We start from the raw sequence: 27,075 nt of genomic DNA, 5'->3' as shown, positions 1-27,075 counted from the left end.
TTCGTTCTCAGACTTCCAAGACCCTCCTGGAGCCCTTCGTCCCGCCCCTGGAGCCGAGAATTGGCGGACGTGTCTCCTCCCCCGATGCCCATTGGCCAATTAGGCTGCAGATGACAGTGAGTGGCAGGCGCCGGGCCTAGAGCTCCGGGTCGGACCGAGCAGAGCCGAACAGACCGAGCCCCTGGAATTGCCTGGGTCGCAGTTCCTGAGGTGACACGCGAGACTGGTTATTGGAATCCCCGGGCCAAGGCCAGACCTGACCAGGAGTGCCCACGGAGCCCCAAGTGAGCTCGCAGCGGGTAACCGGGGCAGGGGCGCAGCGGGCGGGGCGGGGGCGCGCAGTCAGAATGTTTTGATAGCGGGCGCGCGTGGGGGGGCGCGCACGGGCGGCGGGGACGCGCGCGAGGTTGTCCGCTGTTGGGAACCGGAGCCCTTGGCCTGGGGCCGGGCGACCCTGGGGCGCGTTGTGCTCAGGTCCGGGTGACTGGGTGTTGGGAGGTAACCCAGTCCACCCGGGGCGTCAGCTGTAGGTCGGGCTCTACCCCTCCAACATCCGCTGGAACCCCTGAGCCCAGGCCCTGCCTGCTGGGGATCCATGGGTCCGGGGTCTACATTGACCTAATGAGTGGTGAGTTCCCAGAAAGGCAGGGCTCCCACTAACACAGGGAATCCCACTGGGGCAAGGCGGGGCCAAGATTCACGGTCCCCAGGGTCTGCACTGACTGGGTGAATACCACCTTGTCCGTGTCTGGCTCCAGGGATGTAGGAAATCCACATATTCGCCCAGGATCTGGGGTTTACACTAACTTGAAATTTCCTGTCCAGAAACTATGCCTGTCTACTCAGTTTTTGGTGCTAAGGTGCAGGGAAAGGGGTTGACCAGAAAGGTCCTTTTCAGAAAAGACTTATTTGGGGTTTTGTGGACCCTGAGAGGCATGTCTAATTTCTGAAGCTGAGGCGGGGCAGTGGAGTAAAAAGCTAGAGGGACCCCCAGCCTCTGGTCAGTACTGACTCATTCTCTACAGGGTCAGTAAACTACTCTTGGGAATCTTAGAGATGGATGAGTGACCCTACGTAGTACGGCCAAAGGAGACCTCATAGTCCTAAACTGGAAGGGGCCTCTTCCCCACTGCAGCCTCCCTGACCTCCTCTTAGTAGAACTTGGGTGCATGGGAGGGTTGGTTTCTTTTCTATCCCCGCTTCCCATTCTCTGGGGCCTGACATCTTCTCCTCCAGCAGCTGTCAAGCCAGGGCATCCAGGGCTGGAGTGGAGCAGACACTGTCCATGGAGCTGGTAGGGCCATGTGCTTATCTCAAATCTTTGTTTACAACATGCTTCCAAACTGCTAGTCTCTGGGGAGACCAGGGATTCCAGGAGGGATAGGGGAGGGATCTTTCTCTCCATTGAATAGAAGATGAAATAGCCTGCACCAAAGGGGCAGATTCTGGCTTCAGGCCAAGGAAAGACTCTGGGAATCACTGACCCAGAGTTAAGGGCACCCAATCCCTGAGTTTACTACTCTCCTTGGGTTATTACTCCTGCTTTGCCTTTGAGCCAAGGAGACTGGTGGCGAAGACAAAGCCCAAGGATTCTTTCTCACTCCTTCTGGCCTAGTAGGAAGGGCAACAGGCAGGCAGCACCTGGGCCTGAACCAGGGTCTCTTTTTCTTTATCACTGGCAGGTGGACAAAGTGGACAGGGGGCTGCGGTGATGGCGCAGTTTGACACTGAATATCAGCGCCTGGAGGCATCCTATAGTGATTCCCCCCCAGGGGAGGAGGACCTGTTGGTGCATGTTGCTGAGGGAAGCAAGTGTGAGTTCTTGGCCCACAGCTGGGCCAAGGGAGGGGTTGGTGGAGGGACACTGAGGGAGTAAGGGGCTTTTGTTCCTTCAGAGCTCTGACATCTCTGCTCCTGTGCCCACAGCACCATGGCACCACATCGAAAACCTTGACCTCTTTTTCTCTCGAATATCCTTTGTATCTCTGTGTTAGAGCTCTGGGACCCTTAGCCCTTCTCTGAGCCAGGTCCCTGATGGGAAGCAGGGGTGGATTCAGCTGATCCCTGGAAGTGGAAGTGAAGCCCATCCTGAGGCTGAAAGAGGCTAGTGAAATAATGATCGTTAAAAATAATGATACTCCACATTTACCAAGAGCTACGTGCCTGGGTACACCTTGTGGTGTTAATTTATAAGGAACCTTCCTAAGGTGATCCTCCTTTCTGATGGGATGTTAATAATCATAATAATTACTGTCTTTTGACTCATTCTTTGTCATTTCTGTGTTAAATACTTTGCATGCATTTTCTTATACCTAATAATTCTGAGACAGGTGTTACCATTCCTAATTTACCACCATTGACAAAAAATATAGAGAGGTTAAATAACTTATGCCAGGGACTTAAGCTCAGGTGTGTGACATCAAGGTCTAAACATTTAACTGCTGTCTTTACTGACCACCTTTTCTTAACAATTAACACGTTTATAATCTTCATCAGAAGAATGGCTTCACGTGTATGCTCATTGGGGAGATCTTTGAGCTCATGTAAGTATACAAAAGAAAGAATGATGTGGTAAAGGAATTCATCTGCTCTTTCCTTGTCTGACCCCTGGCCCTACCTGCCAATGCAACTCAGCCCCAGGCTCCAAACTCTGCAAGACCAGGTGTGATGCTAAAACTTATAGCTTTACCTCTTGCAAGAAGAGCTTTCCAAGTCCTGTTTCTTCCATGAAGAGAATTCACACCTTGATCATTTCATCACCGCTGCAATGGATGTGCCAGGTTCAGTCAGGATGTCTCAGAGGTAGCAGCCACTTAAAAGCTTCTGTTCTACATTAGTTGTACCTTAGACCTGCTGCTGGGCAGGGAACCTTCTAAGAGGGAGGAACCCTATGGTAATTGCCAAAGGGGAAGGGGCTGAGAAGCCCTCTCTCAATGAGAAGAGTTCACATTCCCAAAGAGCTTGTATTATCTCAAAGGGATCAGGGGCTAGATACCAGAAACCATAATAATAAAACCTCTTAAAGCTAAAATCTGGCAGTAGTGACAGATTATCAATAGGTGAGGAAAGCAGACTGACTCTGTGGTGCCTGAGGATAAGAGTTAAAAAGGAGCCAATGTGGGCGAGAGTGTCCCATGAGGTTGAACAGAGAGAGACTGTTGGGAGTTCATCCCCTTTAATTTCCTGTCTTGTTCAGCTGCTTCCAGGCTCTTCTCTTGTTCCACTTTCTTTCACTGGTGCCCCTCTGACTCTCAGTCTGCATCCCTTTTCCCGACTCCCCAGGCAGTTTCTCTTTGTGGTTGCCTTCACCACCTTCCTGGTTAGCTGTGTGGACTACGACATCCTATTTGCCAACAAGATGGTGAACCACAGTCTTCATCCTACTGAGCCCGTCAAGGTCACTCTGCCAGACGCCTTTTTGCCTGCTCAAGTCTGTAGTGCCAGGTGAGGCTGCAGGTCAGCGAGCATTGGGATCTCTAATTCTTCTAGCAGACAGGGAATGAAGTGGAGTATGAGGCAGCAACTTGTACCCCAGAGGCAGAGTCAGACTCAACCTAGCAAAATTCTTTAGGATAGCAGCTTGTCTCCAAGACTTCTTCTTCAAGAACCACCCCACTTTACCTTCTCTGTCCCCACCAGGATTCAGGAAAATGGCTCCCTTATCACCATCCTGGTCATTGCTGGTGTCTTCTGGATCCACCGACTCATCAAGTTCATCTATAACATTTGCTGCTATTGGGAAATCCACTCCTTCTACCTGCATGCTCTGCGCATCCCCATGGTAAGATTGGCTTTGGAACATTAGCACCACAGCCTAAGATATCTTGGGAAGGATGAGGTGTATTCTGAGTATCACATGTCCAAATGCATCATTAGCAGCTTTCATTACTGTGACAAAATGCCTGAGATAATAAGCTTATAAGGAGAAATGATTAGCTGGGTACAGTGGTATATGTCTGTAATCCCAGTGACTTGGGAGGCTAAGGCAGGAGGATTGCAAGTTCAAAGCCAGCCTCAGCAATTTAGCAAGACCCTAAGCAATTGAGAAAGATGGCTGGGAATGTGGCTCCATGGTTAAGCACCCCTGGGTTCAACCAGAGAGAGAGAGAGAAAGATTTATTTTATTCCACAGTTAAGAGATTTCAGACTGGTTGGTTGGTCTAAAGGCTTTGGGCCCATAGCAGGGAAGTACATCATGATGGGACACATGGTAAAAGATTCCTTTCCACCTCATGGCAATCAGGAAGCAAAGAAAAAGTCAGGGGTCCCAAGTTCCAATATCCCTTTCAAGGGTATGCCCCTGATGACCTAACTTCCTCCTACTAGGCTCCACTTCTTAAAGGTTCTACCAGTTGCCAATAGTGCCACCAGCTGGAGATCAAGCCATTAACACATGGGCCTTTGGGGGAACTTTTTAGATCTAAACTATAGCTGTTAACAGGTCAGGAAGTATCTGCTTAAAGGCTCTACTCGGCTAAGCACATAACCCCCAAGCAACATCAATGTAGGGCAAGCGTTGGGTTAACAACTCCCCCTTCCATACTTTGTTTCTCCCTCACCCCACCCCGCAGTCTGCCCTTCCCTATTGCACGTGGCAGGAAGTGCAGGCCAGGATTGTGCAGACCCAGAAAGAGCATCAGATCTGCATCCACAAGCGTGAGCTGACAGAGCTGGACATCTACCACCGCATCCTCCGTTTCCAAAACTACATGGTGGCACTGGTGAACAAATCCCTTCTTCCCCTGCGCTTCCGCCTGCCTGGCCTTGGGGAGGCAGTCTTCTTCACCCGTGGCCTCAAGTACAACTTTGAGTTGATCCTCTTCTGGGGACCTGGCTCTCTGTTTCTCAATGAATGGAGCCTCAAGGCTGAGTACAAACGTGGGGGGCAACGGCTAGAGCTGGCTCAGCGCCTCAGCAACCGCATCCTGTGGATTGGCATTGCCAACTTCCTACTCTGCCCTCTCATCCTCATCTGGCAGATCCTCTATGCCTTCTTCAGCTATGCCGAGGTGTTGAAGCGTGAGCCAGGGGCCCTGGGAGCACGCTGCTGGTCACTGTATGGTCGCTGCTACCTCCGCCACTTCAATGAGCTGGAGCACGAGCTACAGTCCCGCCTCAACCGTGGCTACAAACCTGCCTCCAAGTACATGAATTGCTTTTTGTCACCTCTGCTGACACTGCTGGCCAAGAATGGTGCCTTCTTCGCTGGCTCTATCCTGGCCGTGCTTATTGCCCTCACCATCTATGATGAAGATGTACTGGCTGTGGAACACGTCCTCACCACCGTCACACTCCTGGGGGTCACCGTGACTGTGTGCAGGTGGGTCAGGGCAGCAGGTGGGAGCAAGCAGACTAACCTTCCAGGAAAGGTTTGTGTCTCACCATGAGCTTGATCTCACTAGGTCCTTCATCCCAGACCAGCATATGGTGTTCTGCCCTGAGCAGCTGCTCCGTGTGATCCTCGCTCACATCCACTACATGCCTGACCACTGGCAGGGTAATGCCCACCGCTCGCAGACCCGGGACGAGTTTGCCCAGCTCTTCCAGTACAAGGCAGTGAGTGGAGTTGGAGTTAGGGCCTGCTAGAGACTGACTGGGAGCTTGGTGGCGAGGGCCGAGCTCCTTCCTGCTCTCTTATGACCTTGGTCCCTTTCCTTTCAGGTGTTCATCTTGGAGGAGTTGCTGAGTCCCATTGTCACACCTCTCATCCTCATCTTCTGCCTGCGCCCACGGGCCCTGGAGATTATAGACTTCTTCCGTAACTTCACCGTGGAGGTGGTTGGTGTCGGAGATACCTGCTCCTTTGCTCAGATGGATGTTCGCCAGCACGGTCACCCCCAGGTAGTAGGAGAGGAGAGGGTCAGGTGGACAGGGATGATGCCAGTACATAGTGTCTTTGGATAAATGGCAAAAAGTTGCCCTTTTTGAACCAGCAAAATAGGCAGCCCTGCATCAGTACTTAGTACTGTTCGGGACACAGCTGGGTAACCAGCTGCCTGGGCTGGATTTCAGCCATGTTGCGCACTGTTGACCAAATTCCCTTGAGAAAGGCACAACACAAGTAACTGACCCAGCCTGTGACCACCCTGGGGTGGACATCAGGGCCCCTGACCAAGATACAAAAATGCATTACAGTCTCTATCCTCCAGAAGGGCCTCTCTCCTTGCAGGAAAGGTACAGGTAGGGTGCCTGTAAGAGGACAGGCCTGCTTACTGTGTCTACCCTGTGCAGTGGCTGTCTGGTGGGCAGACAGAAGCCTCAGTATACCAGCAAGCTGAAGATGGAAAGACAGAGTTGTCACTCATGCACTTTGCTATCACCAACCCTGGCTGGCAGCCACCACGTGAGAGCACAGCCTTTCTAGGCTTCCTCAAGGAACAGGTTCAGCGGGATGGAGCAGCGGCTGGCCTTGCCCAAGGGGGTCTGCTCCCTGAGAATGCCCTCTTTACATCCATCCAGTCCTTACAATCTGAGTCTGAGGTATGTTCCCAGGGACTGGGAGATGGGCAGAGTGGACTCCAGGAGTGGGGGATTGAGGATAGGGCATGGAGTGGAAGGTTTCCTTCTGTCTGTTTAGTCTATGCCACTGGGCCCCTAGGTACTAGGGGACCTAGAGGCTTCTCCCCTGCCCTGAGAATTCTGCCCATATTTTTTTTCATAGCCCCTGAGCCTTATTGCAAATGTGGTAGCTGGTTCATCCTGCCGGGGCCCCCCACTACCCAGAGACCTGCAGGGCTCCAGGCACAGGGCTGAAGTTGCTTCTGCCCTGCGCTCCTTCTCCCCTCTGCAACCTGGGCAGGCTCCCACAGGCCGGGCTCCCAGCACCATGACAGGCTCTGGGTGAGTAGAGGTGGGCCAAGATGGAAGGGTGTAACAGTAGCCCCAGCAACTTGTGTGGGCCTAAGAAGTGTTGACAACTAGGACTGGGATGTAGCTCAGTGGTAGAGCACTTGCCTAGCATATGTGAGGACCTGGGTTCAATCCTTGGTACTGGGGAAGAAAAAGTATTGACAACTGCTGTCTATCTGTGCTGGGAGGGACAGGGTGGATGCCAGGACAGCCAGCTCCGGGAGCAGCGTGTGGGAAGGACAGCTGCAGAGCCTGGTGCTGTCAGAATACGCCTCCACCGAGATGAGCCTGCATGCCCTCTATATGCACCAGGTGAGTGGGCAACTGGAAAACAGAACAGAGGTGTTTGAATGTGGAGAAGCCAGATATGGGATCCCATCCCTTCTCTGCCACTAACCTGCTCTGCAATCTCCATTCTCACATATACCATCTTAATAGCCTCCTTAGCCAAGCATGCTCATCCAGGGCCTTCAGTTACCCCCGTCTAGAGTTCATTCCCTGAGATATCCAGATGCTCCCTCTCCTCCTCCTGCTATTATCTCCTCTGGAGACTTTCTCAGACCACCCTCAGTAAAAGCCTCCATTGCCCATCTGCTGAATCTTCCTGTTGTTTTTCTCCATGGCATCTGGCACCATCTGACATACTGTATTTTCCTTATTTGTTTATTGTCTCTGCCCATCCATTACCATCACTGGTATATAAACCAGGGGCTGCTGGTGTTGTCTATTTTATTTACCACTGGGTGCCAAGTACATAAAAGAGTGCCTGACACTTAGACCCTTGATCAGTTCGTTCTTGAATCACATGAGTGGGTAAAATGAGGGCCCTTATAACCTATGCACAGGCTCTCCTAGGAGTCTGCTGAGAACACACAGGTAGAGTGTTAGGCATCTGTCTTCTACTACTGCTAACACCACAGGTGCCCTGGGTGAAGGGGTGCAAGTGGGAACTGGCTGATACCATGATGGAGGCAGCTGTTTCAGATACCCTTGTGTCGCCTCAGCTAATAAGCCCCTCACTTCTGCAGCTCCACAAGCAGCAGACCCAAGCTGAACCTGAGCGGCATGTGTGGCACCGCCGGGAAAGTGATGAGAGTGGAGAGAGTGCCCCTGAAGAGGGGGGAGAGGGCGCCCGGGCCCCCCAACCTATCCCCCGCTCTGCCAGCTATCCCTGTGCTACACCCAGGCCTGGAGCACCTGAGACCACTGCCCTGCACGGGGGCTTCCAGAGGCGCTATGGGGGCATCACAGGTATCCAACTGGGGGTACAGAGGGAAACAGGTTGTAGGGAAGGGTGTTTTTTTTAGGGGAGGAAAGAGGTCAGAAGGATGGGGCCCAAGGAGGCCAGTCCTCCAAGCAGCCCTTGAACCCATCTCTGCTTTCCTGTTTGTGTTTTTGTTTGTCTCTCCAGATCCTGGCACAGTGCCCCGGGCTCCCTCTCACTTTTCCCGCCTGCCCCTTGGAGGGTGGGCTGAAGATGGGCAGCCAGCATCAAGGCACCCAGAGCCTGTGCCTGAGGAGGGCTCAGAGGATGAGCTTCCCCCCCAGGTGCACAAGGTAAGGGCTCTAGGCTTGAGAACCACTGCCAGAAGTATTAACTTGCAGGCTGAGGTAACAGCTTCCCATGTAGAGGAAGGTGCCTCCCATTCTGTGCAGAGGTGCTGCACCCTCCCCTCCAAAATTTACTCCCCTTTCTTCACCCAACTGCTCTGAAGTCCAGGGCTTGATTTTTTTGCTAACTTCCCAGGAAATCAAGATTTCCTTTTCCTTTATATATAGGCTCCAGTTGGGCAGATATCTAAAGACTATCTCCATTGCCAGCCAACCATTTTCTCTCCACAGGTATAGATAAGGCTGAGAGAGTCCTTATGCCCCAGGATGGAGGCCACCGCTGCCCTGCCATCCCATCCACCCACCATGGGAGGGCTCCTCTGAGTGTTGCCTGGCTCCACGTGTGTGGTGTTTGTGTGTCTGTGCCTGGCCAAGGGAGGTGCCAACTGGGCTTGTCGCAGCCCCAGGAGAAGAATTTGTGGCCTAGGAACTGGGGGTGCACAGGACTGTAGCCTCAGCCCCAGGACCCCCTTGGCTCAGAGTGTGGTGCTAGAAACTGGTCCCCAGCCCAGCCCCAGTACTGCCACCTTTGCACCCACCCCTGCAAGTCTCCAGAGGGCTGCTTACCACAGAAGCTGCCAAGCAGGAAGAACCTGTGCCAACTGTGGAGTGGGGAGGTTGGGCCCGGACCCTCGACCCCTGCAGTCTCTGCCCCCAGATGAGCAGCTCAGGCTGTGGCCCTTACCTCATCCCTAGTGCTCACCCAATGCTGCAGCCAGCTCACCTCTCTTCTGCTTCCTGCACATCACTGGCATGTGTGTGCTGCTTGTTCCCATTCTGTTCGCTTGCTCCCCTTCCGTTTGGCTTTTGCTTTGCGTTGGAGTGAAGGCCCTAGCTCCCAGCTCCCCTCACTCTGTCTTTTGACACTAAGAAAGGTTTCTGACTTGCAGGAGCAGTATGGAAATTCTTTGCTGCCCTCTGCAACTTTTAGGATGGGCCCCTGGGAAATGAGGCCATCCTGGGCCCCCATTGCTGCTTATTGTATCCCCACCCACTGCACATGGAACGGACAGGGCTGGAGTATGACCTCAACCGTCTTATATCCCAGCAAGAGAGCTCTGGCCCCCATCACACTGTTCCCTAGAGGGGGATGGAGGTGGGATGGCCTCGCCCTAGGCTTTGGGCTGCTGCATTGCATGCTGGGACTCAGCTCCTGCCCTATGTCCCACCCTCACCCAGTTCTGGTCTGCTGCGGCACAGTGGTGAACTCTGCTGCCAGCACTCACAGAGGAACCGGGTGGGGACCATGTACAGCTTGATGACCCTCAATAAAGAAGGGACTTTGACCAAGTCGTGGCTTCTCTCGCTCAGCTAGGGGTCCTGGAAGCAACAGGAGTGGGGTGCGTGCGGTGCTCCCCCCCCCCCCGCGCGCGCGCACACACACACACACACACACACACACACACACACCCCGGCGACCGGGGGGATCTGGAAGCAAGTGGGCCCAGGCCGCAGCTAGAACACACCGAGCTTGCCGACTAAGCTGAAGGGCTGCTTCCGACCCACAGTTCCGCGGAGGTCAAGGTCTCCCTCCGAGGTGCGGTCAGATTTCCCGCTCTGAGCACGTGACCAAGTCGGCTCCGCCCTTCTATTTTGCTCGTCTCGCGTATATCATTCTTCCCACCACTCCGGAGACATTTGGCCAATGGGGACCCTGGATAGGGGATGGAGGCGGGCCTAGAGTGGGTGCCGCTGCCGTACAGGGTGGGGCGGTCCTGTGAGCTAGCGCTTGGGCCCGAGGGTCCTGGGCTGCGAGCGGGGGAGGACCGGCCGAGACGGCGTACGTATCCTGCGTGAGAGCGTGGCGGCGGCGCGTGCGCGAAGAGAGTGGGCGGTGTGGCAGGGTCCACGTGCGTCCATTCCCTAGACCCCCGCGTCTTAGCGCTGGGCGACTCCATGACCCAAGACACCCCGGCATCCGCGCCCCTCCCTGAGCGGCCAGTCCGGTTCTCCGGTCCCTTAGTGCCTGCAGGCTCGGTCAGCAGCCACATATTGCCATGGTGATTGTGGGCAACTACTGTGAGGCCGAAGGGCCGGTGGGTCCGACCTGGGCTCAGGATGGCCTGAGTCCCTGCTTCTTCTACACGCTGGTACCCTCGACGCTGATGGCCCTTGGGACTCTGGCCTTGGTGCTGGCTCTTCCCTGCAAGGGTCGGGAGCGGCCAGTTGGCGCGGACGCGTTGTCTTGGGGAACCGGCCCCCACATCGCTCCTTACGGGCTGCAGCTGCTTCTGGCCACACTTCAGGTGGCGCTGCCCCTGGCTGGCCTGGCTGGCCGGGTGGGCACCGCCCGGGGGGCCCGGCTGCCAGGGTACCTACTGCTGGCTTCCGTGCTGGAGAGTGTGGCCAGTGCCTTTGGCCTGTGGCTGCTTGTGGCGGAACGGAACCAGGCACGGCAGAGTTTGGCCATGGGCGTCTGGATCAAGTTCAGGCACAGCCCCGCTCTCCTGCTTCTCTGGACGGTGGCGTTTGCAGCCGAAAATTTGGCCCTTGTGTCTTGGAACAGCCCGCAGTGGTGGTGGGCAAGGGCGGACCAGGGTCAGCAGGTGAGGGACTTTGGGAGAACGGGAAGCACTGATGGCAGGGCCTCCTGGCTCCATGCTTTGTGATGACTCTTAAAAAAAGAAAGAAGGGAGTGGCGGGTCTGGTACTGGCTGGGTGCTAATAGCCAGCTGGTGGGGCGTGCCTGTGCTGAGTCACTGTGGGATTTTTTTTTTTTTTTTTTTTTTTTTTTCTTAAAGCCTGTTAGATGCTGGGCTCTTGAGGAAGGCCTGGTGTTATGAGTAGTAGTACAATAGGATTTTAGCGTCTTCACACTGTGCATATGTTTCATTTTAGGTTCAGTTTGGCTTGTGGGTCCTGAGATATGTGGTTTCTGGAGGGCTGTTTGTCCTGGGGCTCTGGGCCCCTGGACTTCGTCCCCAGTCCTACACCTTGCAGGTTCTTGAAGAAGACCAAGATGTAGAAAGGAACCAGGTACACCTTGTTTTCTGAGTCCTCGTGTGTGTGTGCGCGCGCGCGAGTGCGCGTGCATGTGTGCACGTGCACACCCTGGGTTTCCATCCCAGGGCCTCCTGAATGCTAAACATGTGCTATACCACTGACATACATCTCCAATTCCTCTGAATCCAGAGGTCTATTTTCATTTAATTCCCTGTCATCATTTCCTCTCCCCTAATGAATTACTGCTTTCCTAGACATCAGTCTGTTACCCAGTAGCTTTTCCGATTCCATAAGGGATTGCTCAGACACCTGGGATCTGTCGCCCCATCCATTCTTCCTTGGAGGGCTTCTGGCTAATTAGTTTCTTTACTTCTGAACTTCTCTCCCCTGTGTGTCATCATCCTAGGCTGGATCAACAGACCAACAGTCTACCTGGCGAGACTTCGGCAGAAAGCTCCGCCTACTGAGTGGCTACCTATGGCCCCGGGGGAGTCCAGCTCTGCAGCTGGTTGTACTCATCTGTCTGGGGCTCATGGGGTTGGACCGAGCACTCAACGTGTTGGTCCCCATCTTCTATAGAGACATTGGTGAGGGGGAGAAGGACTACAGTTCAGCCTGCTGGTTCTTCCTTGGCCTGGTGACTGAGGTGGCCCTTACCTAGAGAGGTGGGGCAGTGGGAGTTGTGTGGTCAGAAAGGGGCAGCCTGAGGCAGTTTTGCCTGAAGTGAATCAGATTCCAGGTGCTGAAGTGACCCTTTTTTTCCATAGTGAACTTGCTGACTGAGAAGGCCCCTTGGAGTTCCCTGGCCTGGACTGTTACCACCTATGTCTTCCTCAAGTTCCTCCAGGGGGGTGGCACTGGCAGTACAGGTGTGTGGGACCCTGCACTTACCCTCGTGAGCATCAGCCCCTCCCACAGGCATTCCCTCACCCTTGTCCTCATGGAGGATTCCTTTCCCAGGCCCCTCTGTGTTCTCAGACCTTTCATGTCTTAGTGTTGGGCTGACATCCCTCAGCCTCAGCCCTACTGAGGCTCCCTGGCCCCCTAGGCTTTGTGAGCAACCTGCGCACTTTCCTGTGGATCCGGGTACAGCAGTTCACATCACGGCGTGTGGAGCTGCGCCTCTTCTCCCACTTGCATGAGTTATCGCTGCGTTGGCACCTGGGCCGCCGCACAGGGGAGGTGCTGAGGATCGTGGACCGGGGCACATCCAGTGTCACAGGGCTACTCAGGTGTCACACCAGTGGAAAGGGCATGTGGGAGGGTGGGGCTGCAGAAGCAGGGGTGGAGAAGCTATCAGTATAGACCCAGCTTGAGCTGCTGCCCCTTCCACCTGGTTTATGTTTTGTTTTATAAATCATAAGAGCGATATACACATGGCCATCATAACAACTTAATGCAGACAAGAGCAAATCTCTTTGAAATTCCACTTCTTCAGAGCTTCCCACTCTGCTTAGTACGTTGAGTTCTGCTTTTTTACATTTTTATTTATATCTGCTTTTTTACAAAACTAAATATATTGTGGACATTTTTCCTAAAACAGGATTTCAGGACATAGATGTAATTCTTAGAGCACCTTTAACAAATCGTTATGGAGATAACATTTTCATCCAAGCATGAAGATCTCTGTTATTCACAGTAACTGATACAGAGAATTCTGTGGTTTGAGCCTGCAGTGGTTTATTTAGTCTGTGCCTCTTGAGAGGTGTTTAGATTGATTCCAGTCTGTTGCTGTTGAAAGCAAAACACTACACTGAGACTCCTAAAAGAAGGGTTACTGGGCCTAAGTCACCAAGCCTTTGTTGCTTGACTTGCCCTCCTAGCTACTTGGTGTTCAACATCATCCCCACGCTGGCGGACATCATCATTGGCATCATCTACTTCAGCATGTTCTTCAACGCCTGGTTTGGCCTCATTGTGTTCCTGTGCATGAGTCTTTACCTCAGTGAGTGCTGCTGGGTGAAACCATCTGTCTACTATCTAGGGTTCCTTTGGGCATGAGCATCACATGACCACCCACCTTCAGGAGGCTGAGGATTGGTGGACTTGATCAGGATATGGCTCCTCCTGGCACAGTGGGCTCTTTCGAGTTGGACCTTAGTTCAACCTAGATGGAGGACCAGGGAGGGACATCCTTGTCACTTAGGTCCCTGCTATGGCCACAGGTCAAAGAGAAACTCATTTGTGCAGTCAGATGCATCTTGCCTTCATGTGTTCACCTTGAGGCGTTTTCCTCATGAGCCTTTGAGTACGCTGTGAAGATGTCTCACATGCAGCTCCTCCCCGCATCAAGCTTAAGGCTCTCTCCCTCTTGAGTCCGGGTCCCAAGGCCCTAGTACAGGTTTAGTATGTATGGCAGGGAGTGGACATCCACGCTTGGTCTTTGCTGTTGAGGATGATGATTTATTCTCTCTACCCTACCCCTTGTCCTGTCACCCTCCAGTCCTGACTATCGTGGTCACTGAGTGGAGAACCAAGTTTCGCCGTGCCATGAACATGCAGGAAAATGCCACACGGGCACGAGCAGTGGACTCTCTACTAAACTTTGAGACAGTAAGGAAGGCCTCTAGGGCAATGATGAAAGGCACAGAAATGTGGAGGAACGTGGCTGGGATCACTGGGGTGATGAAGAACTAGGGTTAGTGATATTTAAAATCAGGAAGGAAGGATTGGAATCTGGATGAATGATCTGAGCACCGTGTGCTGTTTGACTTCATCAGGTGAAGTACTACAACGCTGAGGGTTATGAAGTGGAGCGCTACCGAGAGGCCATCATCAAGTATCAGGTGAGGGTGTGAGGGGCGGCCTCCTAAGAGCAGCAAGCTGGTCATTGGGGCATTGCCAGGGCCCAGAGGAGTATGGTCCAGGTAGTGAGATTGAAAGTTGGGATTTGGTGATGGTCAATGTGTATGGGACATTCCTCCCTCCTGTACCGTTGCCTTCAGGGTTTGGAGTGGAAGTCAAATGCTTCACTGGTTTTACTGAATCAGACTCAGAACTTGGTTATTGGACTTGGCCTCCTTGCTGGCTCTCTCCTTTGTGCATACTTTGTCAGTGAACAGAAACTACAGGTGAGGCAGAATCAGGAATGGGAGAGTGGGGGCAAGGAAGAGGGGCCTGGAGCGTGTATCTGAGCCACCAGGTCCCTGAATGGGAAGTGGGCAGGACGATAGGAAGAGCAGACCCCCTATAACTCATCGGCTTCCTGGGTCTCCACAGGTTGGGGACTTTGTGCTATTTGGCACTTACATCATCCAACTGTACATGCCCCTCAACTGGTTTGGCACCTACTACAGGTAATCTGATCGTTAGCTCTCACCTGTTTGATGTGTGTTGCTATTTCCCAGCTCCTCAGAGGAACCCCAACCCTCATCCTTCTTGCAGGATGATCCAGACCAACTTCATTGACATGGAGAACATGTTTGACCTGCTGAAAGAAGAAACAGAAGTGAGTGAAGACAGAGGAATGGGCTTGGTTGGGCTGTTTCTTGTCTCTGGAGAAATTTTTATTTCTTCGCCTCTGCCAGGTGAAGGACCTTCCTGGAGCAGGACCCCTTCACTTTCAAAAGGGCCAGATTGAGTTTGAGAATGTACACTTCAGCTATGCTGACGGGTGAGCCCTCTCCTTTTGCCTTCTTTCCTTTCCTCTAATCCATTTGCAGCTGTCTTCCTGCCCCTTGTCCTGCTCTGAACCCTGGCTTTGCAGCCCACCACTACTAGGGAAAGAACCTGGGGGAGGGCAGGACCCAGTAGTGGCTCTAGCAATGGGAGTGGCCTGCTGACCCCGTCCACACTTCCTTGCAGGCGGGAGACCCTGCAAGATGTGTCCTTCACCGTGATGCCTGGACAGACACTGGCTTTGGTGAGAAGACACCCAGCCACTTGGCCCATACTTGAGCTTCCCTCATTCAGTGCCTGTGGTGGTTCATGACCCAGGCTGGGAGTTAGAGCCCTGTTATAATGGGCAACAGGAATGAATGTGACAGACTGCATGGGTTTTGGTTGCCTCTTGGAGCCTTAAAAGCCAGTGGGCCTAATGTTTTCCCGTGTTTCCAATGCAACAGGTGGGCCCATCTGGGGCAGGGAAGAGCACAATTTTGCGCCTTCTGTTTCGTTTCTATGACATTAGCTCTGGCTGCATCCGAATAGATGGGCAGGACATTTCACAGGTAAGGTTGCTGGGGACAATCCCATAATTTAGAGATCTGCATATAGAATACATGATAATGTTACAGATCTGTAGTAGTCCAGGAAAGCAGGCAGCAACAGCAGTATATTTCTGTGGAGGGAGAGAGGCTGAGAGGCTGAGAGGCTGAGAGGGGGTGAGCGATTTGCCCACCCAGCTTGCATTTACAGTGGTGATGGCAAGATTCCAACCTTGGGCCTCTTAAGCCATGTTTCCTGCTGTCTCATTCTATCTCCCAAGCCGAGGGGATCGATCTCACAGGGTGTGGTATATGGTCTTTTGGCCCCAGGTGACCCAGACATCTCTCCGATCCCACATTGGAGTTGTGCCCCAGGACACTGTCCTCTTCAATGACACCATTGCCAACAACATCCGTTATGGCCGTGTTACTGCTGGGAACAATGAGGTAGAAGCTGCTGCACAGGCTGCAGGCATCCATGATGCTATCATGACATTCCCTGAAGGTGAGGTACCTCTGCAGAGTCCCCTCCCCTGCCCAGTGTAGGTCTGTTAATCCTGATCTCTGGTTGCAGACACCAAGTTTATTATATGTGACTTGAGGGAGGTGGGCAAATCTCCACAGGGTACGAAACCCAGGTGGGTGAGCGTGGACTGAAGCTAAGCGGTGGGGAGAAGCAGCGGGTTGCCATCGCTCGCACCATTCTCAAAGCTCCAGACATCATTCTGCTGGATGAGGTGAGGCCTCAGCACCCGTCTGCCCTCTGCCCTCCCTGTCTGTGCCCAAGCCACTTCTGCTAGGCAGTTTTCCACCTGGCTTAGGTATCACCAGTTCATGTTTCACCAAAACCCTTTATGGATCCCGTGCCCAAGCTCTTTATTTCCTGAGCCTCAGCTAACAGCCTGTATCCTCCTCCCATTTGGATCTTTGGGTGGCAGGGGCATTTTACCTGGACCCTCTCTGTAGGCAACGTCAGCACTGGATACATCTAATGAGAGGGCCATCCAGGCTTCTCTGGCAAAAGTGTGCGCCAACCGCACCACCATCGTGGTGGCACACAGGTACAAGACTACCGGACCTGGGTGCTGGCAGTGTGGGCCACTTCTGGTGGAGTGGTAGATAACTGATCTCTGACTTCTCAGGCTCTCCACTGTGGTCAATGCTGACCAGATTCTTGTCATCAAAGATGGCTGCATCGTGGAGAGAGGACGGTGAGACACAGGATGAACAGGGCAAGGGCTTCTAGAGGGGACTCCCTTGCCTGTCTCCTTTGTCCTCATACCCCAATTTCTTTAGAGTGAAACTGATGGTGCTTACACTTGCTTCCTCACCCCAGGCACGAGGCGCTGTTGTCCCGAGGTGGGGTATATGCTGACATGTGGCAGCTGCAGCAGCAGGGACAGGAGGAAGTCCCTGAAGACACTAAGCCCCAAACCATAGCACAGTGACAAAAGTTGTGGTTTCTTCCCTCTCAAACACTAACTCAGGGGAATAAGATGTGTCCCTTTTCCCTGGCTTATGTCATCCTGGTCAGGGGTTCGGTGCTAACTGTTATGAGAGAAAGGGATCTTTCAGAAAGCACTTTTTAGGGAAATAAAAGTATGGACTGTGCAAGATCACTGTGGCTTTGTCTGTGGGGCATCATGAGGGGCCTCTATTCTTAAGTCAATGAAGCATTCCTGACAAGACTTTCCTGTCTTGGGTTGGAGAGGGAAAAGACACACACCACTTGGATATCTTACTAACTGCCAAGATCTTTATTCTTTCCAGGCCCCTCCCTGCCCACTACCTGTGTGGGGCAGCCCCAGGTAAGGGGATGACATGATGAAGGGAGCTGAGAGTGGGGCCTGGCCAGCACCCACTTAGGGCCCAACCAGGAAATGGTTCTGTTACTTTCTCCCTGCAGCTCAAGAGCTAGCAGGACCTTTCATAGGCTCAGCTCGGCAAGCCTTCTGGTGCTCCTGGGAGCGGCCTCCGCCTCACTTCTGCTCGTCTCTGCACTCCAGGCTGCTGTGTGCCTCCTCTCTCTGTGTACCCTGGAGGTGTGAGGGCCACAGTCCTTCTCAGCTGAGCCTCCCTCCCCATGCCCAGGACCCTAGCACAGGCTGCAGTTGGACGGCTTCAAGCTGCGGCTCTGCGCCTGGAGCAAGGACAGGGAGGAGGAGGAGGAGAGAGGGTACAAAGTCAAGGAAAAGAGAGGAAAGGCCTCATTTCATAACTTAGCATGGGCTGGAGTCACACTGAAAGCAAAAGGATAACCATCATCCCAACACTCTCCAGCACTTGGAAGAACACCCCCTACACACAGCTTCTTACTCCCTTCCAGCTTGGGGCCCCACCTTTATCCCACCATCTCTATACCTGCTGCCGTTGGTATTCTGCCTCACTGGCGGATAGTGCTTGAGCTAAAGCCAAGTCTTCTTCCTCCTGAGAACTAAGAGGGAGAAACAAGTTATATGACAGTAATGCCTCAAATTCAAGCATCCAATCTGTGTTAGGCATCACGGTGCTGAACGCCTCTAGTTTTACTACAGTCTTCATAGTGATCCAGGGTGGATATTAGTATTGTTCCCAATGTATAAAGGCAATGAAAGAATTGGTCAAAAGTTCATCTTAATCTTGAACCCAAGTTCCTACTATCTTGTATTGGGTCAGAGTGATCTCACCTCCCCAGCTCCAAACTGAGCTCTAGCCCAAATCCTACCCTCTCACCAGAGTAGGTACCTTGGGATCTGGGGTTTGGTCTCTGCTAGAGATAGTTCCAGGGCACGTTGCAGAGCCTCATCCTCACTCTGCAAAGGAAGAAAGAAGACCAGTTTCCTTGGACATTACTCTCTTCATGGGTTTGCCTCTATCTATCCAAACTGCTCAACTCACCAAGCCATTCTGCAAAGTAATCACTGGAGGGACTGTCCGGGACGGAGATTGGGTTGTGGCTCTATGGCAGACATTCAAGAGGTTGAGATCAGAGATGTGAAGATGAAAAAAGGGAGGAGAGAAATGGGCAAGCCTACCTGCTGGGAGAGGTAGAGGAAGGTAAGATCCGACTTGGGCTGGGGATGGTGCTTGTTGAAGAAGCCAGACCTTGTGATCTGGAAATGGCAGCAAGTCTGTAGGGAAGACAGACAGTCTTGGCATGCCTCCAAGAACATGCCTTACCCAGAAAATCAGGAAGGGAATTCCTCCAGTTTGAAAGAGGTTAAAAGATTCCCTTGGCCAATAAGGACAGGGTTGAAGCTTCCCAATTTGTAGTAATAGAGGTTGTCAGTAGAGCAATTACCCTGCCTGGCTTGTTGGGTGCCCCTCCCCAGAACAATCATGGTCCAGTGGGTGACGGTGCTTGATGCAGAAGTTTCGGCCACAGCGCTCACAGGTCAGTTTCATCATCTCCCGCTGCCGGCAACCAGAGCGTTCACACTTGTTGGTGAATATCTGAGGTGTATTGGGAAGGTTTAAGTCTGTAAGATTCTACCCCTTCTCCAGCCCCATCACTGGAGTTCGTTGTTTAGGTTTGCAGGTATCAGTCCCAGCTGGATCAAAACTAACCCCTCAATCACTGACCTTACGTTTTTGCTGTGCTGGATCAGAGCGACAGTCTCTGTCAATGTGTTCTCCCACAGCACGGTCAGGAGGCTCCCCTCTGGCCACAGGCACAGGTACATTACATAGGGGACACACTGGTACCTGGATATCCTATAGTCAAGAGGCGGAAGTCAGTTTGTGGTCCACTCCCAGTCCATAAAAATCTCTGGTCCTGAAAGAACTTGGATAATAATGCACAAGAAAACCCAATGTTCCCCAGCACTGAGCCTCAGAAAGACAATAACGGAGGGAAAAATGTGAAGCAGATTCTGGAGATTCTGCATGCATTCAACATCCACCCCCTCTCACCCTCACGATCGCCCCCTCACCTTTTGGTAAGCGGATCCACAGTGATGCTGGGCGTAGGCCACATGGTCTGCACAGAAGATGCCCGAGCAGGCATCGCACTTGAGCGGCAGAAAATCTGCAGGAAGTGGGTCGGACTGTAGGTCCAGCAGGACCTGGCTGTCCTTTCTTCTCACTCAAGGATGCCACTCCGGAAGGAAAACGCCACCCTATTGGCAACACACTGCAGCCCTTCCCTAGTCCACAACCTCCTTCGCCACGCCCCCTAGCCACCGCCCCCAACTTCGAGCTCCGCCCTTCTCTGGCACTTCCAGGCCCCGAGCCCACCCTCCTCGCCCCATCTGCAGTCCCAAGCCCCTTTCCGCTCCGCCCGCCTCCCGCGCGCTCCGCCTCTCACCCAAGCGCTGACAGCTCGGCTCGGAACAGTGAGCCCCAAGGTCCGGAAACTCCATCGCCGGGCCGGGCAGAGCCTGCGGGGTAAGAAGCGAGTGCTGAGCGTCCCTAGGGCTCTCACTGTGGATCGGGACCACGACCCAGCACTCGGGAGGGGGCTCCCCATCCCGCCCCTTCCTCTTCCCCGCCCAGCCTGCGTTACCAGAGTCTCCGCGCTGCCGGTCCACCGCTCCCACTCCTCCCGGGGCGCGCGCGGGCGCCATGACGTCATCACGCAGGGCGGCCCGTATCCGACCCGCGCAGTCTCGGGGCAGCGTGGGGAGCTACCCGGCAGAGCCCCGCCCCTCATCCAACAAGTCAGGGAACTGGGATCCGGTCCGAGATCAGTGGGTAGCCGCAAACCCGTCTTGAATACTGAGCGCTGGCGTAACTCCGGGGAGGGTCTTTATCAGTCAGTCCTCAGGGATAAGCGAAAGTACCGGTGAAGGCGAGGACAAATGCACTCTTGGGGACAAGGGCTGGCTAGGATAGTTTGAAACCAGTCTGTTCACAATTCGGTCTCTGGCCAGCTTCTCACTCCACGCCCTCCCGCTGGCCATTTCGTTCACCGCCAAGGCTTACCTGCCCTTTAGGAGCTGACAGCTCCCATAATTCTTTGCAGTGCAAATTCCTCTCCAGAGCTACAGATCCTTCCTCTAGGTTTCAGCTTTGATGTCTTCCTCTAAGGCTACTCTGACCCTCATTCTGAGCGAGGCGATCTACCTGCTATGTTTCAGCACCCATAGCACCTCACTGTAATCAACTACGCAACCCCTACACATATAAACATGCTGGGGAGTCAGGGGACGCGTCTATTTTGTTCTGTGTCAGGTCCCAGCACCTAACAGTGTCTATAATATAGAGATTTCAGACCTGTGTGTGAAGCCGAATCACCTATAAAACTATTTTTAATGCAGATTCCTGGGCCCTAGAGCTTCTGATTCAGTAGGAAGCACGTGAAGGAATTTATTTTTTTATTTTTTGGTATCAGGAATTGAACCCAGGGACACTCAACCACTGAACCATATTCCAAGCCCTTTTTACTTTTTATTTTTTGAGACGGGGTCTCTCCAAAGTTACTCAGGGCCTTACTAAATTGCTGAAGTTGACTTTGAACTTGGGATCCTCCTGCTTCAGCCTCCAAAGCCTCTGGGACTGCAGGCCTTTACCACCACACCCGGCACATGAAGGAGTTCTGACACAGATTACCCATGCACCACACTTGGAAAACACTAACTAGAATATTCTCAATGTTTCTGGAATGTTTCTTGAATGACGTGTGGGTGTCATTAGATTGGTTGCTACTTTATTGCAGAGCCCCATTTTGAGACTTTCCAATCTCAGCATACTTTGCTGCTCACCTGCCTCTGACTCCTCCCTCTTTATTATTATTATTATTACTACTACTACTACTACTACTATTATTATTATTATTTTGGTAAAGCTGGGGATTGAACCTAGAACCCACACATGCTAGGCAAGCACTCTACTACTGAGAGCCAAAACCTCTTCTTTTGAGTTGGTGACTCTTTATACCCCCATAAATCTAGGCATGGGGACAAGTTAACAGATGAAATAAGCTCAAGAGTTCAAGCGCCCTCCAGAATGGAAAGATAAATGAGGCTACAACTGAAAATGAGGAGCCAGTCTCTCAATCTTTCAGAAATACTGAGGCTGGGCTTTGAAGTGGTCTCACAGGAACTGTCCAGTGTAGCAGCAGCTAGAGTCAGAGATGGGTCTGGCAGATATGGCACAGGGGACTGTGAGCATCTGCTATGTTTAACCAATCAGATTCTTCCCTGGGAATTTGGAATCAAAGCCAAGGGAATCAGCATTCATAAGGTTGAACCTGTAACATACAAACCATCTGCCATATTACTATACTGTCATAGTAACCAAGAAACAGGAAAAGAGACTCTTATCTACAATGCCTCTGAATAATTGGACACTTGAACTCCATAAAAAAAAAAAGGTTGATCTTATAGCTCACACCCATGAGTTTAAGTCATATAATTATGAGACTCTTTTTTCTCCTCCCAAAGTCTACAACCCCCAGAAAAGCTATGGCTAACTGCCATCACTCACTGGTTTCACGTGTCTCTTTTAAGATAGTTACAAGTTATCCCAATAGATTAAGCATATTGCTCAAGGATTTGTCAGAATCTCTGACCACAACCTGAAGTCAAGGTTAATGACGTGCTGGAGACTCTATCCAGGTGTGCATTTAAGGGTCTTCTACCTTGGGGATTGAGCTTTGGCATAGGCCTTTTAAAGGACAATTACTGAAGAGCTCAGTGTTCCTGAATTCTGAGTCTACCATATATGAAATTCAGCATCAGTTCTTTTAGATTAAAACATAAAATTGCTTATATCTGACCATGTTTATACTTGAATCATTTCCCCAATATGGTTTAACCTAATCTAAGTAGCACATTGTACTGGCAAGAATTTTTTTTTTGACTTATCTAATCCTCAGTCTGTTGGGTGTCAGAGTGCACACATAAAAGCAAACACTCTGTGTGGTAGTGTGGTTTAAAGTCCATTACACCATGGGGCTGCAGATGTAGCTCCCTGGTAGAGTGCTTGCCTAGCATGCATGAAGCACTAGGTTCAATCCCCAGTACTGCAAAAGAAATAAAGAAAGTTCATGTGCCTTAAAATCAGATATACCAAATGTCTTATGTACTTTAGTCCTCAGACTTTCATCAAATAATACAGCATAAGAAGAGGATACTAGGTAGGATATCGGTTAAACTGCTATAGCAGGGACTCAAAATAACAAGAACTTAAACAACAAATAAGTTTAATTTCTTGCTTATATAAAAATCCAGGACTGGTATAACAATGCCTGTCAGGAACTCAGATGCCACCTAGTTTGTTGCTTCTCCATCCCTATGGTTGCCTTTGTCCTTGTGGTTTCCAGATAAGTCCTTGGTCCAGGCAGCAGAATGGGGGAGAGAGAAAGGAAGACATACCTCTTCCATTTAAGGACTTGACTCTAATCCGCGTGCATCTCTTCTGCACATCTTGCATTGGTCAGTGCTTAGTCAGTATGATCTACCTGGCTCCAGGGAAGCAGGGAAGTATAGTCTTTATCTGGATGACTGCATACCAGGTAAAATGTCAATGATTATGTCAGTGAACGAGAACAAATAGTTGGGAGACAACTAGTATCATAAAGGCAACTAAAGAATTCTTTTATGATATGTGGACCATCCTAAATTTGAAATAATGAGACAGGCGTTAAGGTCACACAGCAGCCAAGATTGTGAAAGGCATTTATGTTAGTTCATGGTTTTTGAGGATAAGAACAACAGGTTCCAGTGCCACTTTGTCAGTATCCTACTGTGGCCCATTGTGTACCTAGCAACCACTCCACAGCTCCCATCCTTAAGGACAAAACTATGATTTTAATCATCATACACCAAGCAGTGGTATTTTGCAACTCTCTTTACAGCCCCAGGGATAAGTCTTTAAATGATCTAAGTCAGTGTTTTTCAAATTTTTTAACCATAACTAGAAACTGCATTTTGTTTCCAACACACACGTGCACACGCACACACACACACAGTCATGAAATTAATACTTGACCTTATATTTGATATCCTCTCATTCTATTTCATTCTTTTAAATATGGTAACTCTACACTATTGACTTCCCATCTCACCATCCCATTAATGGGTTGCAACCTGTAGTTTGAAGAAAAAAAAATGTTCTGAGCAAATTAAACTACCCTCATTCCCCTTGGGTAAAACATATAAACCCAATATTTGTATGAAAGGAAAAATTATTGTAAACTTTCTCTCTCTCTCTCTCTCTCTCTCTCTCTCTCTCTCTCTCTCTCTCTCTCTCTTCTCTCTCTCTCTCTTAGTACTGGGAATCAAACCGAGGACATCACGCGTGCTAGGCAAGCACTCTACCACCGAGCCACACACCCAGTCCCTTATTGTTTTAATAAACAAGCATCAGATTTTAAATCATTGTTTTCAAGTCAACCCATGATCAGCTGGCTTCAAGAATTATTTCTTCATTTGTTTCTCTCAACATTCATCAGCAGCTTTAGAATCGAAGGCTTCCAGTTGGGGGACCTTGGAACAGAGCAGACATAACAAAGATGAACACTGCCCCTTTTCCTGCTCCCAGACTACCAATGCACAGATAATCAAAGACTTGGAGGACTTTAAAACAAAATTGTTTGCAGCTCTCTCTTGAGTATGAACCAGAATTTTTTTTCACTGCTGGGGATCAACTGAGGGCCTTGCACTCTAGGCAAGCACTCTGCTACTGAGCCACATCCCCAGCTCCTGAGTCAGGATGTTTTAATTGCCCTAACAAACTTACTTCACCTCAGAGACCCCATGACCACCAAAAAGAGTGAAGGTCTCACACGTCTCTTGTCGGGCAGAACATTTCCCAACTGATGGGTTATTGTCCAGAGAACTATTTCTGTTGATTAAGAGCCCAGGGCACTCACCTGTAATCCCAGAGGCTCTGGAGGCTGAGGCAGCAGGATCGCAAGTTCAAGGCCAGCCTCAGAAACTTAGCGAGAACCTAAGCAACTTAGCAAGACTCTGTCTCAAAATAAAAAGGGAAAAAGGGTGAGGGATGTAGCTCAGTGGTAAAGCACCCCTAGGTTCACTCCCCAGTATCAGACAAAAACAAAAACAAGTCTTTTTCACTGGATGGTGCTGACTTTTCCAAATTTAAAAAAAGTGGTGCAGAAACCAAAGTCTCCATTTCCAAATACATAGTTTAGATGTCAGTTCCTTGCCTCCGGAATAAAGGAATAAAGGAGGGCACTGAAGGAGATCCAATAACATTTTGCAACTTGTGCAGCTGTTTCAAAAGATATCAATTAACAGTTGAACAGTGTTTAAGTCTCTTTTATTATAGATCAACAAAGCGTACCTAGACCTGCTAAGCAGCTTTGTGCACTAGCTCTGGATAACAGAGCTGCAGTCTCTCGCTGGAACAACAGACATCAGCTTCTCTACAAATCAGTAGGTGTAGTCATGGCCAAACATCTCTTATTTCAGCCTCAGCAGGTTTAAAGTAGACAAGGTCAAAGTGAGGATGGCCAGCAAAGTTATCTTGGCTCCATTCCTACATGCACTGAGCTTGAGATTATGTTACTTGTTTCTGGAGTTAGGATCTGAACCCAGGTTTTTATATTGACTTAAACCTTATGTTATTTCCATTATACAACATCATCTCCCAAAAGTATATTCTATAACCTTCTGAGCAATTGGAAGAAGACATATAAGTTACTGTTTTCCTAGAGTGTAGAAAATCACTTCATGGGTTATCAGTATTCAAACATCTATCAGCAGTAGAATGAAACAGACAGTATTACCCTATATATATGTATGATTACATGAATGCTGTGAACCTACATTGTGTACAACCATAGAAATGAAAAATTGCACTCCATTTGTGTACAATGAATCAAAATGTGTCTGTAAAAATAAAAAATATTTTAATTAAAAAATTTTTAAAAAATACAATCTTTGTGACAATATTCAGTCATTTGTCCTCAGGTGCCCTAGCTCTCCAGGGAGTTAATTACAGACTTCTACTTTAGGCAAATAGTTCATATTCATCTGATTTTACAGGTTATAAAGTGATTTTGAATATGTTCAGTTCAACCCAGTAAATATATATATATATATATATTTATATATATATATATATATATATATATATATTTTTTTTTTTTTTTTTTTTTTTTTTTTTTTTTTTTTTTTGCGGTGCTGGGGATTGAACCCAGGGCCTTGTATCTCCCCAACCCAACCCCGTAAGTATTGACTGAGCTTTGTCAGATCTTATATTAGGCCCTGGGCATAGGGAAGGCAGATCATTTACAACCATTGTCTCCAAGTTATTTGGTGTTTGGTAGTAAAGACACAGGAACAACTAATCAAAGTGAGGTAGTCCTATGTCTGTCTTCCTAATCACTGAGAGGCTGAAGCAGGAGAATCACGAATTCAAGGCTAGCCTCTGTTACTTAGCAAGATCCTGTCTCAAAATTAAAAAAAAAAATTTAAAAGGGGTAGGGATGTAGCACTTGCTTAGGATGTGCAGGGCTCTGGGTTCAATTCCCAGTACTAAGCTGAAAAAAAGTGGGAAGTGCAAAATGCAATGGCTTTCAAATATTTTCAGCCTTAGCTAAGAATGACGACATACCTGTAATCCCAGATTCTTAAGAAGCTGAGGCAAGAGGATCAGAGGTTCAAAGACCATCCTGGGCAATTTAGTTATACCATCTCAAAATAAAATAAAAAGGCCTAGAGATGTAGCTCAGAGGTAAAATGCTCCCGGGTTTAATCCCCAGTACCACTGAAGTAATATAGTAAGATATATAATATAGTATAGTAAGATGTATAGTTTATATGACCTCCCAATATAAATATAAATGTTGCTTAATGTCCACTGAATCGATTTAATGATCCACTGATTTCATGACCCCCAGTGTGAAAACTATATTCTAATAGATATGCAGAAGGTTATGGGACACAAATGGGAGCAAGTAATGGCCAGAAATGCAAGATGACAAAAGTATTCTGGCAGGAGGAAGGGGATGAGAGAGCTTTGCAAATACTATAGATCATCCTCACACATACAGCACAGAGGAGTCTGAGCACATGTAGTCCAGGAAGATGGAAGATAAATATTCTGATAAATATGGCCAATTGAATATACATATTTTATATGTATTTCCTCCTCAGTCCCCACCAAGATAACAGGAAAGGAGTAAGCAGAACAGAAATGAAATAATCTGGGAAAACATGACAAGACCATTTTGGAAGCTGGAAAGCTAATGGAAGAGGGATAACTGATTTGAGATCCAAGGACACTGAAAAAGTGCAAATAGTAAGTGTCACGCCAGTGTGGATTGAGAATGGGAGTCATAGGAAGGTTCAGTACTGGGAATATCCACCTCTGTGAGCGTGGGCTTGGAGGAGGGACTTGAAAACAGAAAGGTTTAAAGATTTAAAGTCTGTCTTAGTCTTAATTTCTAATAACACAATGCATAGGCTGGGTAAATTATAGAGAGGTTTATTTTGGTTTATATTTCTGGCTCAAAGTTGAGGTGCCCACATCTGGTGATGCCCTCTGGCTGGCAGAGTCCTGAGACTGCGAGGACAGGAAGCACAGAAAAGACCTAGCCAAACTGGATTTTATAGCAGACCCACTCTTGGGATAACCC

At 50.1% G+C, this 27,075-nt stretch overlaps 3 protein-coding genes across 10 annotated transcripts; 2 read left to right on the top strand and 1 right to left on the bottom strand.

Moving 5' to 3' along the window:
• Positions 1-89: 89 nt before the first annotated feature.
• Positions 90-9,748, top strand: Atg9a (autophagy related 9A). 7 transcript variants are annotated; one of them, XM_047542738.1, is made up of 16 exons: positions 90-299; positions 1,237-1,294; positions 1,683-1,814; positions 1,927-1,970; positions 2,479-2,543; positions 3,283-3,444; positions 3,640-3,781; positions 4,572-5,320; positions 5,403-5,556; positions 5,662-5,841; positions 6,232-6,480; positions 6,662-6,840; positions 7,044-7,161; positions 7,878-8,100; positions 8,261-8,406; positions 8,692-9,748. In XM_047542738.1, exons 3-16 carry the CDS (start codon positions 1,712-1,714, stop codon positions 8,695-8,697), a joined length of 2,520 nt encoding a protein of 839 aa, XP_047398694.1. In that variant the 5' UTR covers positions 90-299; positions 1,237-1,294; positions 1,683-1,711; the 3' UTR covers positions 8,698-9,748. The 7 variants fall into 7 exon arrangements, with proteins under 7 accessions (XP_047398694.1, XP_047398697.1, XP_047398693.1 ...); XM_047542737.1 differs by having other exon boundaries at positions 91-284; positions 1,240-1,294; XM_047542736.1 differs by having other exon boundaries at positions 91-284.
• A 408-nt stretch (positions 9,749-10,156) lies between these two features.
• On the top strand, positions 10,157-17,158 carry Abcb6 (ATP binding cassette subfamily B member 6 (Langereis blood group)). The gene is made up of 19 exons (XM_047546671.1): positions 10,157-11,006; positions 11,299-11,436; positions 11,810-11,990; positions 12,171-12,272; positions 12,452-12,635; positions 13,227-13,348; positions 13,847-13,956; positions 14,124-14,189; positions 14,349-14,474; positions 14,623-14,699; positions 14,788-14,851; positions 14,931-15,016; positions 15,208-15,265; positions 15,468-15,572; positions 15,879-16,053; positions 16,173-16,285; positions 16,515-16,609; positions 16,691-16,759; positions 16,885-17,158. The coding sequence occupies exons 1-19, from the start codon at positions 10,458-10,460 to the stop codon at positions 16,994-16,996; spliced, it is 2,532 nt and encodes an 843-aa protein (XP_047402627.1). The 5' UTR covers positions 10,157-10,457; the 3' UTR covers positions 16,997-17,158.
• A 114-nt stretch (positions 17,159-17,272) lies between these two features.
• Positions 17,273-20,093, bottom strand: Zfand2b (zinc finger AN1-type containing 2B). 2 transcript variants are annotated; one of them, XM_047546672.1, is made up of 10 exons: positions 20,032-20,093; positions 19,834-19,906; positions 19,460-19,554; positions 19,110-19,241; positions 18,829-18,980; positions 18,563-18,658; positions 18,426-18,486; positions 18,273-18,340; positions 17,910-17,982; positions 17,273-17,584 (listed from the first exon to the last, which is right to left on the bottom strand). In XM_047546672.1, exons 2-10 carry the CDS (start codon positions 19,886-19,888, stop codon positions 17,528-17,530), a joined length of 789 nt encoding a protein of 262 aa, XP_047402628.1. In that variant the 5' UTR covers positions 19,889-19,906; positions 20,032-20,093; the 3' UTR covers positions 17,273-17,527. The 2 variants fall into 2 exon arrangements, with proteins under 2 accessions (XP_047402628.1, XP_047402629.1); XM_047546673.1 differs by having other exon boundaries at positions 17,274-17,688.
• Positions 20,094-27,075: the final 6,982 nt, after the last annotated feature.

Source organism: Sciurus carolinensis, chromosome 3 (genome assembly GCF_902686445.1).
Source record: "Sciurus carolinensis chromosome 3, mSciCar1.2, whole genome shotgun sequence".
Lineage (NCBI taxonomy): Eukaryota > Metazoa > Chordata > Mammalia > Rodentia > Sciuridae > Sciurus > Sciurus carolinensis.
Note: the sequence above shows the minus strand (reverse complement) of the source record. Positions and strands in the feature narration are given on the sequence as shown.

Coding starts and splice junctions, on each gene's coding strand:
- Atg9a (XM_047542741.1), top strand. CDS start 1,712: ATGGCGCAGTTTGACACTGAATATCAGCGCCTGGAGGCATCCTATAGT. Junction 1,971..2,478: donor TTGACCTCTTTTTCTCTCGA/ATATCCTTTGTA, acceptor AACAATTAACAC/GTTTATAATCTTCATCAGAA. Junction 8,101..8,260: donor GCGCTATGGGGGCATCACAG/GTATCCAACTGG, acceptor TTGTCTCTCCAG/ATCCTGGCACAGTGCCCCGG.
- Abcb6 (XM_047546671.1), top strand. CDS start 10,458: ATGGTGATTGTGGGCAACTACTGTGAGGCCGAAGGGCCGGTGGGTCCG. Junction 11,991..12,170: donor CATCTTCTATAGAGACATTG/GTGAGGGGGAGA, acceptor TTTTTTCCATAG/TGAACTTGCTGACTGAGAAG. Junction 16,054..16,172: donor TATCATGACATTCCCTGAAG/GTGAGGTACCTC, acceptor AAATCTCCACAG/GGTACGAAACCCAGGTGGGT.
- Zfand2b (XM_047546672.1), bottom strand. CDS start 19,888: ATGGAGTTTCCGGACCTTGGGGCTCACTGTTCCGAGCCGAGCTGTCAG. Junction 19,242..19,459: donor GTGGATCCGCTTACCAAAAG/GTGAGGGGGCGA, acceptor TCTTGACTATAG/GATATCCAGGTACCAGTGTG. Junction 17,983..18,272: donor ACCAAACCCCAGATCCCAAG/GTACCTACTCTG, acceptor TCTCCCTCTTAG/TTCTCAGGAGGAAGAAGACT.